Source organism: Camelus bactrianus, chromosome 7 (assembly GCF_048773025.1).
Source record: "Camelus bactrianus isolate YW-2024 breed Bactrian camel chromosome 7, ASM4877302v1, whole genome shotgun sequence".
Lineage (NCBI taxonomy): Eukaryota > Metazoa > Chordata > Mammalia > Artiodactyla > Camelidae > Camelus > Camelus bactrianus.
The window spans coordinates 73,635,746-73,652,248 of NC_133545.1; the positions used below are offsets into that span (position 1 = coordinate 73,635,746).

General features: G+C 40.4%; 1 protein-coding gene across 7 annotated transcripts in view; it reads left to right on the forward strand.

Annotated features, from left to right (window-relative positions):
* Positions 1-16,503, forward strand: part of MAGI2 (membrane associated guanylate kinase, WW and PDZ domain containing 2) — a 1,118,509-nt gene that overhangs the window by 977,179 nt on the left and 124,827 nt on the right. For all 7 annotated transcript variants that reach the window (XM_074367572.1, XM_074367574.1, XM_074367573.1 and 4 more), the window contains 2 exons: positions 4,193-4,284; positions 12,721-12,913. In XM_074367572.1, coding sequence (XP_074223673.1) covers positions 4,193-4,284; positions 12,721-12,913 — 285 coding nt within the window. The remainder of the gene's footprint in view (positions 1-4,192; positions 4,285-12,720; positions 12,914-16,503) is intronic.

Genomic DNA, 16,503 nt, shown 5'->3' on the forward strand with positions numbered 1-16,503 from the left:
CAAAGGTATAAAGAAAAAAAAGAGAGAAGGGATTCTTCTAAGGCAAAGATGTATTAGTTATTTATCTGGTAATGTTAGATTCAAGCAATAAAAACCTCTTAACTCCTGTTTAACTCATTCTGTATCTGGAGTGCGTAGGAAAATCCAGATGCCAGGGACATATTTAATAACCACTGTTGATTCTTGAGTACTTTCTCATGCTGTCTTTCCTGGATCTCTTTACAAGGAAAAGCCAAAAAATGTATACTTTTTCCAGCAGGAAGAATTGAATGAATTCATCCTCTGGGCCAAACTATGATAATAAGCCCATGGTGCTTATGTTTAATTAAAACATGAAAGGGGATTCAAGTACCAAAATTTAATTGACATGTTTACAGCAGCATTCTGTGTGCCAAATTAATCCATAAAAATGGCATTCTTTGCATTTTTGAAGCTTGGATCCAATTACCAAATTTAATCATTTGTGTTCAGCCACCCATCCTTTTGCCTGAAACTGTGCACAAATCCATGTCTTTCAAAAGCTAGACCAAGGTTACATATTGCATATGAAGCCTCCTGGAGTCAGTGCAAATAAAAAAGAATCAGCTTTTGAAATACTGCTTTTCTTTATTATGAGAGAGTTTGCCCTGCTACCTGGATGTGGCCACCATTTGCTATATTTAAATATATTACCTTCTTTAATATTAATGGAAGCCGAGGATTAATCCAGACTTGTAAATTGCATTCCCATAGCCTGCCACAGTGGTCATGTAAAGTCCCTTCTGGGACGAGTATCTTAAGATGCATTATTTCGTAATGCCTGAGGATCATGGGACCCAACTTATAAGGAACAAGCAATACTGGCCATGGGTAGCCATTGAACACCAATGTCCAGAGTCTACTGCCTCTTCTCAGTCCACTTCACAACCACTGCCTCATCTTGATTTGCACCAAGCAATGCCTTAGAGTACACCTGAAAGTTCTGCAAAAAGTGCTGAGGGAAAAGAATATAGGAAAAGAGCACAGAAACAGAATAAATAAGAAGAAAGAAGAGAAAAAAAATATTGATGGGGGCATGATTGAAGTTCTTGACTTAACAGGGGAAGAGATAAAGCATGATGCCATCATTTTGAACATGTCATCAGGCCAGAAGAGCAGCTAAAGGAAAGTACCAGAAACATCATCTTTGAAGACGCTAACAAAGCAGGAAGGAAAAAAAGTCATGCTTCCAGCTTTTTGCATATAATTTTAGGTATTTTTTAAAGCCAGTCTCAAATGGGCGGGGGAAGAAAGAAACCAAAGAAAAATTATCTTTCTAAAAGCTCTTATTTTCCTTAAACAGCAACCAAAAACGAACAAACAACCTCTGCCTCAAGGCACGATCTATCGTTTAAACTTTTTTTCTAATTGACTATTTCTCTGGTTTCCATGCCCTGCAGCCTCTGAGTTTGTGTTCAAAATTAACAAAGAAATAAAAAGTAAATCACATCTGCAGGCACACTTCTCTAGTGGGTCTCCCATTGCCTCTCTCTACTTGCTCATGTACTGTGAAGGTGGCCATCTCTGCCTGGAAGAATGGAGGGTGAAGATGACATGGTTGGCATATATCACCCTGTATTTGAAATCAGAGTGGTCAGAGCAATAGTCTGGAGATCGAAATGTCCCCAAAATGCACAGAAAGAGGGGAGGAGGATCTATGCCCTGCTCACAGCTTCAGACTTCTCCAGAGTTAAAAAAATTAACTAGCAAACATCTGTGTTTTTTTTCCTAAATAAAAAGGAGTCCTGAGTCATTCATTAAGGAAAAGCTTTCCAGTTGCCCCCAGGAATCACAGTATTCTCTGACACAACTCCCTTCTACGTTGGCACATCTCAAAATTCCATTACTGGCATTGTTACAATTTCAGCATTTCCTTGGGGGAAAGTTTTACTCAGCAAATAAAATGGATCACACAGTAGATTCCTTTTAGAGCTCCTCATGCAATATGGATTGGTGCTGAAGCCATTGGAGGAACAATTTCACTCTTACCATACTCACCAGCAGTGCAAAAATGAGAGTATCTCTGAGCGATGGAAAGGTCTGGTTAAACATATGCTAGCTCTATCATTAATTTTAAGTGTCAGAAATATATCATGCTCTCTTTGTAAGTTTTACATATAGAAAGAGTCCTCTAAGTTTAAAGTCATCTAGAGAAGAAATTGCTGTGAGCATTCGTATCATAACCAAGTTTTAGAGGTTTGAACAGTGAGTAGGCATTATCTGTCATCTTCCCATCTCCCCTCGCCTTTCTGCCTCCCTTGGGAGAGGGTACCTGCCATGATTTTGTAGGGCTGCTCCAGCTGCCTCCAGATTTCCGAAAGTATGTCTCACACCCCAATATGTGATTTTATATGTGATATTGTAGACCTCAGTATAGCTGAGATTAGAAGTCAGTTGAGACTCGTAGAGTGTAGGGCAAAGTTTTCATTTTCCTTTTATCACCCAACTCTAATTAGCTGTTTAATAGGAACTGAATTCTTCTGAGTTGTCTTTTCTTTAAAATATTAATGCCTATACAGTTTGTAAAGGATGACTAATGGATGTGGAGATCCAATTGGTTATTCTTCTTTGAGTTTTGTGTTTGTTCTTGGGTGGAAAAGACTCTGGTTATATGTGCATCTGGTCACAAAAGGGCATGGAATTCAGTGTCTTGGATGATATATGCTAATATACATTTGTACTTAAGTGCCTGATTCACCTTTTTTTCCTTGAAAGCACTAGACACATAATCATTTTATGCCTACATTTCAGAAGTGAATGACTTGCCTTCCACTTTTCACTGGGAATGCACAGCCCAGGTTGGAGGGCCCAGCATCACTGTGCTTAGTTTACTGTATCATGTCAGCAGGTCCACTTACTGTAGAACCTGGAAAAAATTTGCCTGGCCATCACTTACTGAGTCTTTCTCTCAGCTATGACTATTACTGTATATCCAAATGGCTCAGACATAAGCTTCCTGTCCCATGAGGATTCTCCACTGAAATCCCATCCCAGTTTCCAAAACCATTCTGTTTAAGCAAGGAGAATTTAGCTTAATACTTGCTTCTGTCAGTTCTAATACTTCCTTTGAACTGTTAAGGCCCAGAGATCACTAAGTACTTCTTAAGCAAAGGATGGCATTAATAAGTATTCCCCCGAGTTGCTGATCATCGCTTGACATCCTAACAGTGGCCGTGAAAGTATGCACAACCCAGACATGGTTGAGATGTTTTCCCCTGAGGAAGGTTCAAAGGGCCAGGGGCAGGGAGTAAGCTTAAATCATATTTAAATCATATTATCCTTAAAAAGGCAAAAGGTTTCTTATTTTTATTTTAGGGCTGGAAAAAAATTACATTCAGAAGAGTTTCCTGGCTTATTTTTAAAGTACATTTCTGTTCCTCCAGCTAACTGCAGAAAAGTATCCCTTTTCTAGTTTTTTTTTTTTTGAATATGCTCATGAAGTCAGTAGTGAACCTACTAGTGGCTTCTGTATTTTAAAATGCTTTGGGGGATAAGAGTTCACTTAAACCCAGGCAAATTTCTACCCCTAAGTTACGAAAATCCTAAAGGAATTTGTCAGAAAATTAAAACTTAACTCAAACCACAACAGAGCAAAGTTTAAATTTTATCCTTTCTAATTTTCACAAGATTTTAAAAGAGACAACTTCTATTAGGTGTAAGTATATCTGTCCCCACTCACCATACACACACACTAAACAGGACACATTGAGTCATAAACAGCTATTAGTAAGTTATTAGGTAGTACTTTACCAGGTAGTTCCAGGGTGTTACCATCTGTTCTCTCAAATGTGTAAAACAATTGTTCTAGTCACAGTAACATCCCCAGAGTGACAGCTAGTCTTCTTGAGGGCAATCTGTGTTTTCAGGAAAATAAAGAATTACAAAGGCATCATTTTTTTTTTCCACTCAGGAAATTCATGTGCTCCTTCTGCCTATAGTCATACCCTAGTAATGCCCTTGGCTGGTCACTGTTAATCCAGAGACCACTTAACTTTGGAATGCCTACTTTTTTGTTACCATATATTTTTTTTTTTATCCTCTATGCTCTTCACCAACTCTTACAGCACTCTTATTAATCACATCCAAAAAATTAATTTATCATTGGTGTGTTCAGTTCCTCAGGGGGTGGGGAGAAGGCAGGATTCATTACTCAATGGGATCTCCTTTATGCCAGGTCCAGATTATAAGGAGCTGGATGTTCACCTTCGCAGGATGGAGTCTGGATTCGGCTTCAGAATCCTTGGGGGAGATGAGCCTGGACAGCCTGTGAGTTGACTCTTCTTTATTTCCACACTTTGGGTTATGGTGTGTGTGTGTGTGTAAATATCATTCAGTATGGTATCTAAAAGGAAATCTTTTAGTACTCAACATAAAAATTTTTGAGGTTTGTTTTACCTCAAAACATGCCAGTGCTTCTGTGCCAATATATCATCATAAATCAATGCATAGTTCATTAAGAGAAGGGCATTACTCTTTTTAACAATGGACTGGATTCCTCTTGAATATTTCAGTTATTTAATCGTATTGGACCCCTGTTCTCTGGGCAGGAGCTCACAGATAAACATGCAGTATGGCAGAAGATATATGTGAGGAGATGATGCAGAACAGCAAAATAGTGTGTGTTTTCAGTCAAAACTAAAGGGGAGAGAACACATAGGGATAGACACGTAAAATCAAACATAGTCCTACAGAATCTCAGCCAGATTTGAATTAGGGGATTACCGTGAGAGTGTGGGTGTTCATGAAGTCAGCTTCAGTTGGCACAATGTTGAGAATTTGGAAAGGACTCTGGAGAAATTGTATATATTTGTATAAATATATTACTTATAAATTATATTTGTAAATTATTATATGTTAATTTATTCATGAATATGCAGAAAACACAGCAAGTTAGACTTATGAGCATGTATTAACATATCAGTCGTAAAACACTCATTGTAAAAGATGTGTCTTAAATGGTACCCAGTGTGACGAAGTCAAGTTTACAAAAGGTTTGAATAAATGACACCCCAAACCAGCTGAGGTACTAGTACCCCAACCTAGCTCTGCAAGGGATAAAGCTCTAAGGCTCAGTTTCCTCTGTAAGATGAGAGTAACAGAAGTCCTCTGTTGCTTTAAGAATTAAAGAAGGTAACCTAGACAAAGCTCTGGATCATATTAGCGGTTGAGTAAATGTTTATCATCATCATCTCTCTTGTTGGTCGATTATTCCAGAAAATAAAACTGAACCACTGACAGGCAGATATCTTCAGGAGGGAAAAAAAGTTAATCTGACATATTAAAGGAATCTGTAAAGGTGTGGCTGGCTCCACCCTGAGTCATAAACTATCAGGTGCTCACCACAAGTCTCTTTATTAGCACAAATTCTCAGGTACAGTCCAGGGGACTCACCATGGACCACGAAGACACTCCTGTTCCAAAGGTGTGGAGGTTACCTTTCAGGAAAAGCCAGAACTGTCTTATTGCACAGCCTTATTCTTAAAAGATACTGAATGAAGGAAACAAAACAAAATCGTATCCAAAATAAAATAGCAACTTAAGATGATCTTCATAGCATTTTGTGGGACACTGGGCACTCCATGCTGAGACTTTTGTGGAGGATTTATGAGTAAATCCACCAGAATCTATTGCACTTATACTGACATGATGCCTCCAACTTACAAACTTCAGAAGTCTCCACCAGAAAGATGAGCCTGTTTGTTCTAGAATGCACTGACTGACATGCCTTTAAAAAAAAACAAAAACAAAAACAAAACCTTACCAATCTATGAGCACCTTGAAAACGAGGGCCATGTTTTGATGGTGTTTGTGTCTTCCAAGCCTAGCATAGAGCCTGTGACACAATAAATGCATGTCAAATGGAATTGAAGAGAGCCCTCCTCATCCAGCCAAAACTGTAATCTGAGCTTCTCAGAACAATAATGATCTGAAGTTTATATATTTTGAGACCTCTAAGTCCTGCAGGCTCTGTGGAATTAAAATGGCCTAGTCCTGGAATCAGGGATGGTGTCCTGGTAGCCCTACACCATGCTTTGCTTAGCTCCCCCAGCTAAACATTGCTGTGCATCAACTAATTTCACATTTAAGAAAATTTAGAGTCCCATCTCCTCTTGAAAATACATCTAGCAACATCAGGCTTGCCTTCCTCCATGACAACAACTGGGGGAACTCAGCAGTGGTCCTTTTTATACTGAGTGTGGGCACAGTTCCCAAAACTGTCTAATGCCTATGTTATTTATTGTGTCTTCCGTCTTTGAGATTCCCATCCCAGAGGATTAGATTAAAAGAAATCAAGAAGATGAATATTTTGTTCCAAAGGAATCTTCAACCAGAGTCAGATCATGGTTTCTACGGTCCCTAAGCACTGAAAATTTGATCAGGTCCATTCTCTTATATATAAACACAAGTGAAAGATTAAACTATAATCAATAAGTCAGTGGAGATACTAAATGACACAGTAGAACAGCTGGACTTGGTTGATATTTTTAGGACATTACATCCCCTCAAAAATGGAATATACATTCTTTTCAAGTGCACATGGAACATTCTCTAGGATAGATCATGTACTTGGGCACAAAAGAAGCCTCAACAAATTTAAGAGGATAGAAATTATTTCAAGCATCTTTTCTGACCACAATGCCATGAAACTAGAAATCAACCACAGGAAAACAAAGGAGAAAAAAAATGACAGCATGGAGATTAAACAATATGCTACTAGAAAAACCAGTGGGTCAATGATGAAATTAAAGAAGAAATTAAAAAATACTTTGAGAAAATGACAATGGAAATACAATCACACAAAATCTATGGGATGCAGCAAAAGCAGTCCTAAGAGGGAAGTTCATAATGATAAAGGCGTTCCTCAAAAAAGAAGAACAATCTCAAGTAAACAACCTAACCTATCACCTAAAAGAATTAGAAAAAGAAGAGCAAACAAAATCTAAAGTCAACAGAAGGAAGGAACTAATAAAGATCAGGAAGGAAATAAAATAGAGATAAAAAGTTAAACTGTAAAATAAATGTAAAGGGAAACCACAAAATTTCTATTCTTCCTATAATGCTTACTTCAATATAGTCTTTGAAATATAAAATTCTTACTCTGCTGGACTCCCCAAACCCCAAGGGCTCATGCTTTGTCTGCTGTGTGGGTAAGTGAGCACCATTCACAGCACCATATTCACCGTCTCCCCCTCTTCGGAGGTGGAAGAGATTGCATTGACTGTGACAGGAAAGGCATGGTGTCACCTGGCTCAGGAAGGGAAGGGTCTAGCTAAACTTGGCCTGGCCAGAAGCAGTAGAATTGTTACTCAAATGGAACACATGTTGTTCAGAATGAAGTTCAAACTCCCAATTTATTTGCATTTACTAACTACTATATTTGCAGATACTAACTACTATATATAAAATAGGTAAACAACAAGTTTATACTGTATAGCACAGGGAACTGTATTCAATATCTTGTAGTAACCTATAATGAAAAAATATAAAAATGCATATATATGACTGAACTTTTATGATGTACACGAGAAATTGACACAGCATTGTAAACTGCCTGTACTTCAATTTAAAAAAAAAAAAAAAAGCTCAAGCGTGTGAATGTAGCCGTGGTCACCATACAGCCTCAGGACAGCTTTCTGGGTCAGTACACAGGTCACCAACCCTTCTGAACACTGACTTTGCACTCCCGAGTGTTTTCTCCTCCATTGTGGGCAGGCATCCAGAGTTTATAAGTCTCAGATTCCGTGTTTTGCTGGTAATCCTCATTATGTTTATTTAGATTTATTCTGCTTTATTCTTTCATTTGCATGATTTAAGACATACTTGGGGTGCAAGTTACAGTTTTGACATTTAAACCATAAACTGGAAGCCTTAATCTCCCTGAAGCAAGCAAAGTCACAATATAATGTCTTGAAGACCAGAATGTTGCACCTCAGAAAGACCATGTCAGGAAGAGTGAGTCTGCTGTAAAGGTCTCCCATCCTTTCCTTCCTGCTCCCCTCCGGTGTAAGCCCAGGGATAACACACAGACAGAGCTTGCTAGCCTAACTTAATTTCTGATGCACTACAAAGAGAGAGGCGCGTCGAGGTGACTTAGTCCCCAACCCCAGGAGGTCTCATAAATTACATCAAATGGGTTTCTGCCTCCACGTAGACGAGATGGTATTGACATCTCAGGGTGTACACTAAACACGACAACATGGCTTTCAGCAAATAATGAACAGCAGGACTCCAGCGCAGACAAAGCGTATAGGCATTTTTCGTGCAAGAGGAAATACTTTTCACAGTTAAGTAACAATAGAAATAGAAAGAAATAAAAAAAAATGCCACAAAGGAAAGAAAATGGGATCCCCAGCTGTGAGCTGAAAGATGGGAGGTGTCAAGGTGGAAAGGTTTGGAAAACACTGTGGTCGAAAAAGGCCCGTGTGGAGAAAAACTTCATAGAAAGAGAGAGGTGATGCTAGACACAGGCCTTGGCACACGAGTCCGGGGCAGACTTGTGGAGGAGTTCCAGAAGGCAAGAGCCTGACTTCTGCCGGCCACCTTGGCAAGTTGCCCAGGCTGTAGTGCTGGCAGATCAGACCTGCTGGGGATAGACTGGCATTAGGTAGTGGCCGAGAATTAAATTAAATTAAATTAAAAGGATTGCAAAGTTGGTTTTGGTTTTGTTTGTTTCTTATTTTTGTTCTCTTTTTTGTGTTAGTTTTTTCCTCCTTGCTTACTGGGATATCAGCCACTTGAATGTGAATTGCTGTTATTTCATATCAAACATTTCGTTTTGTTCTGTGTCCTCACAGCCTATTAGATTAGAGTTATGGAGTTTTTATTCTTTTGATTTTTAGACAAGGCAGTTGGAAAGACAAGGCCGGGTCAGTTGTTCAGGATGCCGGGGAGTGGAGGGGCGGTGTCTTTCTTGATCTGTTCCCCACAGAGCTCCTCCTTCAGGTCCAAAGCATTAGAGTCAGGATAAAGAGCTCCTCCAAGAGCCATGAGAAAGCTGATGAGCAGGACTGAAGGCCCCTCAGAGGTTGAAGGATCCGGTGAGGTGAGAAGGGAGGTCAGTGTTAACTGGGAAGGCTCACCGGTCAGGGTAGCCAGGGGTCAGCAAGACCAGAAGGAAAATGTAGCCTGATGGGTCAGGGAGCCCGGACCATGCACTCGGGGCGAGTCCCTCTGCGGACGAAAGTGACCCTCGTAGGAGGGAGCTGAGGCCAGGCACCAGAGGGAGAGTCTCTCAGTGGACTTGGAATGTGACCAGTGGGACCATGGAATCTGTGACCACTGGTTGGAGTGAGAATGCTCAGAACCTTGGCACTGAAGGTGTGGTAGAGCTACAGACCAGAAACACCCAGCATCTCCTGGGAGCTTATTAAACATGCAGAATCTCAGGTTCTACCCAGGCCTGCAGAATCCGACTCTCTGGGTAGGTGCAGAACTCTGTATTTTAACAAGCTCATCGTGTGATTCATGTGTTCATCCTAAATTTTGTAACTACTGACTTTAAGGGTCAGATATCCTGAGACATGTTTTCAAAAGCTTAAGTGAACATGAGGATATATATATATGGAAGCCAATATGAGTTACAGTGCAAGAAGGAATCAGATTATCCAGTCCCAGGCAGATAGGAAATAAACTAGTCATATGTGTCAAGTGTATAAGGTATTTTCAAATTAAAAAAAAAAAAAAAGCTGGGTTTTTTTCCCCTGTGAATAGACACATAGAGCTAGCTGTGTGTCAGCAGTGAAACAGTGCACAAAGGTGCAAAATGGCCAAAGGCTAAGGAACAAAAGCAGCGTGAGAACCAGATGCAGTGACAGGCACATGATCAGCTATGGAGTCCCAGCAAAGGCAGCTGTTCCTGAAGGAAGGCTCTAGTGTAACTCACATATGCAAGCTTGTGGACAAGCAGCTCTAATGCCTCTTCCAGGTCACCTCGCTCAGCTCAATTCCAGTTTATTCATAACTGTGGCACCGTTTTTTTGAATCAAGGCGAGGGTGGATTATACAGCGTAATTACATAATTAGGTATATACATTTAATCATGTAATACTACATAAGAAATTATATTGAATACATTGTTTATTTGGAAATAAATGTGTAAGATTTGATAGAACAAACTAAAGTTTGAAGATTCAAGCTTCAAGTTAAAAAAAAGAAGTGTCCAGTGAACTTCAGTTTTTGCTCAGATGTCAGCTTCTTGCTGAGACCTGCTCTAACCTGCCCTAATGCCAGCTTGGCCTCACGACTGTCACCCACCCACCCCAACCTCGCTCTAGTTTTTCCATCGTACCTGCCTGCTAGCATACAACATAACTTATGCATTTATTACATATATTACTGTCTAGCTGCTGGAACGGCTCTACAGGACAGAGATTTTTGTTTATTGCCCACTGTTGAATTCGAATTTCTAGCACCAAGAAGTGTCCCTCAACAAATATTTGCTGGATAAATGAATTAATTAGTGAAGAGACTACTTCGTATCACAGCAGTACAGTAGAAAAACAGATGTTTTGCTGGGATTTTCCTTTTAATGGATGATATTTAACTACTAACATAAAAGATAACTTCAAGAGTATCTGTATACTGTATGTTTGCTGTTTTCCTCCAGCAAGAGAGGAATGAGAATTTCCCTATGTGAAGTTTCATTTTTACTATTTTTGTAGAGGGCCCAATTTGCAGCAGTAGCTCTCTCAGTTGTAACCTATTTTTTTGGTTCATTTTCATCAATTAGTTATAGCTTAAAGTTGGTAATTAACCAGCCAAGAAGTTCACTCTTTCTTTGTAACTAGCTATAAACTCTCCCAGTAAGGCATACAGGAAATCTAAATGTTGAAGCATTTTCTTTGGACTAACGCAGGTAAATGAAGCTTTTCATGGGGCAGTGGAGAAACATAAACATTAATTTTAACTGGCTTTTGCACAAAGCACTTACTAAATCTTTGAAGCGCTTCTTAGTGGGTTGAGTCTTTTGAAGAAAAGATTGGAACATCTTTAGAAGGAAATTCATAAGTTCTGATTGGCATGGCAGTAAGGGAAAGTGGAGAGTGTCAGGAGCTCGGCTGACTGCTGGGCTATAGCGGATGGGCACAGCCCCGCCAATCCAAGACGGGAGGTGTGGTGTTCCCTGTGAGAGCAATAATGAATCAGTCATCAGAGCACTAATATCCCAGATGGAAGCAAAGCTACTTCCCACCCATCCAACCCAACCCAGAAATAGGGAAAAAACAGCTGTAGTGGTGGGGAATTTTCATTCCTTTGAATAAAGAGAGCTATTCAGTGGACCAAGGCTATGAAGTCCTCAGGAGAAAAGAAGACTATTTGTTCTTCAGACCATAATTTTGCATATACCTGAGAAAGCCTGAGCATTCAGGTCTGTGGCTGTGTTGTGTTGTTGATGGGCCACACTGAAAAGTGTGACTGAGTAAGAGGGAATCGTCTGCTGACAAACCTGAAGACTCACTGACATGGTCTTAATGGAGCAGCTCTGCAAATGAGCTGGAACCCATAGATCTGGGATTTGAAAAAAATTAGTGCCTGAAAGAAATCAGTCTGTGAGCAAGGGATCATTTTATAAAGACTTAAAATGCAACCTGAAATACAGCCACCGTAATATTTTCAGGTTAACGGTAACCACTGCCTTCAGATACTGGGAGGCTAAACCACTTGGCAAAAACTTTTCTTTTGAACTTTGTTGTCCATGAGTTAGAAAAATTGTAGGTTAAACAGCAAAACTAAAATATTTAGTGCTATTGTCTTTCCTCTGAGAAAAAAAAAAAAGTCTTACTAATGGACACTAAATTGAGTGTTTCTAATGGGAAGTAGGAAGCCTTATGTTATGCCTTTCATCACAGTCCCTGTTCAGGGAATTATAACAATACATGCATTTCCCAGATGGGTACCTCCACATTTCCTGATATGGTAGCCACCTAAACAGCAGAAGCATTGCAGGGGACAGGAGGAACCGAGGACATCCTTTGTGCCAAGGAAGTGCTCTAAGGAAGTGTTGAAAGGAATGGAGCAAAAATCTGGAGATCTGATTTTTTATGTATGTCAGCTGACCAGGAAAAGCCAACGATGAGTTTTTCTTTGTTTTGTCTTGTTTACTCCTTACCTCCAGCTTTTCAAAGCAAAGCAAAAATTAAAAGATGAAAAACACTTTGAACCTTTATCTGAATTTAATACTGTGCAGCAGCTAGTTTCCCCTGACATTTTTGGACCCCTCACACTGCCGAGTAGAGTAAAAACTTCTCACGCACTATCTCATTCACTTTCCTAACACCTCCATAAAGGAAGTCCTATTATTTTATTTCCCTATTTTGCAGGTGAAGAACTGAGGCTCACAGAGGTTAAAAAGCCACACAAATAAAGTGAAGCCAGGATTTCATCCCTAATTTGTTTCCATTCAGAACCCATGTATGGTTGACAATGGCGTCACATTATTTGGGGTTAAGGGTGATAACTTATGAGCCAGTCAGCTAGTGTCCCCCCAGACTTCATTGCCATCAGTAGCGAGTTCAAAACATTTATTTCTCAAAGAGGAGTTAGCCTCTTCGTTTTTTCAGCCTTTCATTTTTCATTTTTCAACTATATGCTCAGATTTGGAGCAACGAGTAGACTGAGGGAGTGAAATCTCCCACTGAGTAACTTTATATATGTATATATGTTTGAAACATAAATGTCCTTTCCTTCTCACTGCTTCTCCAGATTTTGATTGGAGCTGTCATCGCCATGGGCTCAGCTGACAGAGATGGCCGCCTCCACCCGGGGGACGAGCTCGTTTATGTGGATGGGATTCCGGTGGCTGGCAAGACCCACCGCTATGTCATCGACCTCATGCACCATGCGGCCCGGAATGGGCAGGTCAACCTCACTGTGAGAAGAAAGGTGCTATGTGGAGGTATGTAACTCGAACCAGCAGCAAGAGTTGAGGGTTAGATGGTGAGATGCTTCTGTGAGTCATGGTCAGGACACTTGAAACAACGTTTTAAATTAGTTTCTATACTATATGAGGAAAAAGCCAACCTAGATATTCCAGATGTAACTATGATTTTGAAAGTGCAGATTTTCACCCCACGAATACATTTCCACGGTCTTTGAGGCCAACGTTTTCCATGGAGTCATTAAAAATTTCTAGCAAAGCCTGAGGCTAATTTAAGATGTGATATGTATTCTCTTTGCTTTTTGGTAGATGTGAGTTTTAAGAACATTATAGTACTAAAAAATACAGCTTTTGAAAATATTCCTCATTGTGTTTACAAACGAAGAAACCACAGCATTTTGATACCATAATGAGGCAGCTAGGATGGAAAATTAGCTTCCTTCATAGAGCCTGATAAAAGGTAACAATAAAACAATTACCCCAATTTAGAAAAATATAACTTACGTCACTGTGAGAAAACGCCATTCGTATGGCTCCAAAGTTATGAAACAGATAAATCAGAAGTAATTATTCCCTTTACAACCATTTTCTCAGCTTCATAAAAGACTTCACCAAAGACATACATTTAAAAGTCAGTCCTCGTAGTTTTAATATGATCCAATTTATCTCTCTCTACCTTCTCACCCACCCCCCAAAAAAAGTTTATATTTGTAAGGAATATATCTGTTACAAGCATCACACTGTTGTTTATGATCTGAGCACTCAGGAACGTGGTGGTTATAGTCGCAAACCTGTGCTTTGCCCTGTGAATTGCAGGGGCAACAGCACTAACAATGTTGTAACCTCTGCCCCAGTGGCCTGCTGGCCTCTCTGCTCAGTCCCCGACTGCTCCTCACACACAGTGTCAGTGGTAGACTTAGGAACAGCCTTAGAAAGAACATGAACTCCCTCGTGTTACAGATGAGGAAGCGGCCACTGGCAGCTCAGGTACTTGCCCGGCGGTTGGCAGTGAGTCAGCGCCTGTGCAGAGGCATGGCGCCCCAGCCGGTGCTGCTTGCCTTATGCCGTCTTCAGTCGTCTTCCCCCACCAACCCCATGTCCGATGAATTCAAAGACATTAGACCAACCTTTAGCAAATGTCACTCCCTAACATAAGGAGTCTTCCATATGTGTTATTATCATAACACATTTGAATCCAAAAAAGGGCCACCAGCTAATCCCTGGCTGTGAATGACTAGAGAGGATAAGGTTTATTTGGCAAATTAAAAATCCTTTTCTATTCAAGTCTTCTAGAAACTAGACTTTGAGCAAAGGTAATCACTTAAAAGGGCAAGTCAGAAGAACTGTCAGCCCTCACCAGTAGAGATGCTAGATAACTTGTATCATATGGAGGTTTTGTGTGTCTTTAGAAATTCATGGCAGATTCTTGACCCACTGAAGTAAAACACCTTGAATTATGCCTTATCCTTGGGTGAGATGCCAGGAGAGAGACCGTGTTTGCTTGGCTAACATTTAACTGTCCCCCTCCCTCCAGAGTGATTTTTAATAAAAAGTTTGCTGTGCTGTATATTCTGTAACCCAAAGATAAATTAAAAAGATACCTGATTTACAAGGAAATACACTGCAAAATGCAAAACCAATGCACCAACATAATTTCATGCTACCTTTGCCACCAGCTGATTATTGCAAATTAAATTTTGTTCTAATCAACCCAAGCTATTGGAGTGTATGCCAAATGCTACAAAAAATGTGTTCTTGCAGTTTGTGGGTCTTGTGACTTCCGTGAAGCTGCTCTTTGCTGCAGTTCTTACCAACTTTACCCATTTAGGCTTTCAAGTGCGTTTCAAGTGCATTTAATTTTTGAAAATGTTCTGCTGCAGACTGCTTATTCACACCAGGAGGGTTCCCAAGTTAGCTCAGCCCACTCTTCCTTGAAAGCTTCATGAGTACCAAAAACGATTACGTTCAGCAGAGGATACTTTGATAGTAAAGTACATGCCTAGAAATAGGATGGAATAGACTTAAAAAAATAGGCATAGGAAGACAGCCTTTCTTCATGGCTGCCATTTCTCCAGCAGTGAGAAAGGGCAGCTACAAATGGATAGGATGGTGGAGATGCCATTTTAAGGGTTCTTGTTTGCATTGTTACTTTACTTTCCTAAGCAAAGGCAGTGGGACGTGCAAGCCTAGCTTACAATGAGACGGTTCAAAGTGGGGAAATGAGAGGTCAGCTTGTGAAGAGACAGATGAAGAGCCACAGGGCGGGCAGCGTTGCCACCTTCTCACACAATATAACAGAGAAAGAGCTGGGGGACGGAGGTCGGGGAGATTTTACCCTTCAGCCTTATGCTTACCTCAGTTGGTACAAATGTCCTGCCTCACCTCAGAAGACACAGGCACTGGTTTCCTAGTTGATGCTCAGGAAAAAAAAATCACTGCAATTATGAAAGATACAGACTGATTAGTTACATGGGGTAAAAAAATTCAAATAACACAAAAACCTGCTCCAGATGTTAAAATATTGTTTAAAACAAACACACTAAGTATTGCAACATTTTCCGTTAGGCAACAGCAAGCTACATCCTCAAAAGTGAGAAACCGTGGAGTAAAGGAGGGTAATAGCCAGTGATGTATCCAGTTTTGTTTACCAGATAATTTTAGCCCATATCTTGCACCTTAAACCAGTTTTGAGAGATGTCTTATCTATGCCACCAGCTCTGATATTTAGTTGTTTTTTTCCCCAAAGATAGAAGAGTTGCTTTAATTATTACACTGAAAATATAAATATTTATATGTTTAGTAACTCAGCTTTGAGATGTTCAACATAGTGACACATTATTTTAAATACGTACTCTTTGTCTGAGAGGAGTGTCTCTGAGGAATTTCCTAAAGCGTAGATCTAGAATTGATGTGAAAGAAACTTTTGTGACTTAATCAAAACATGTTAAGAGTCCATCTTAAAGCTATCAGCATCTTTTTTCTAACACCTAAGGGAAAGTCTAGTTCTTGGCCTGATGCGGAGAAAGGGAAAGTTTCCTTGGCTGATAGATGAAAAGTTTAGCCAGTATTGAGGGTGCTGGTGAATTCCCTGCTCCTGGTTACTACACTTTTTGTCAGTTCTAAATGCAGTCCCTTATGCTTTGTCTATGAATATGTCACCCTTTGAATTAAGTTGTCTGCCTTGATGAGCATAAACCAGGAATGCACAGACTCAAATGCCTGCCTGCAGGCCAGCCCCCTACACTGGCCATGACTGTGAGCCATTCCTGCTCCATCAGGCACGGTGAGGCTGCACATGCCTCTGGACGCTCCAGCCCGCATGTCCAAGCTCTGTCTACACACACACCCCATTGACTCAGCTGTGCTCTAAGACAAGACATGCCCATCTGTGGTGCTGTCATCCTGCTGGGGGATTGTCCTGAGAAGAGACCCAGGCCACACCCTGGAAGCAGGCAAGGTCTGCTTGGTTATAGAATCCTAGAGTCCTGGTACTCAGTATGTCATCTGGAAGGGAAACAAGGGCTCCAGTTGAACAAGTCCCTTTGGCCCAGCATGCTCCTCACTCCATGGGTAAATTAGTAAATCAGGAATTTTCAAGAGACACTGGG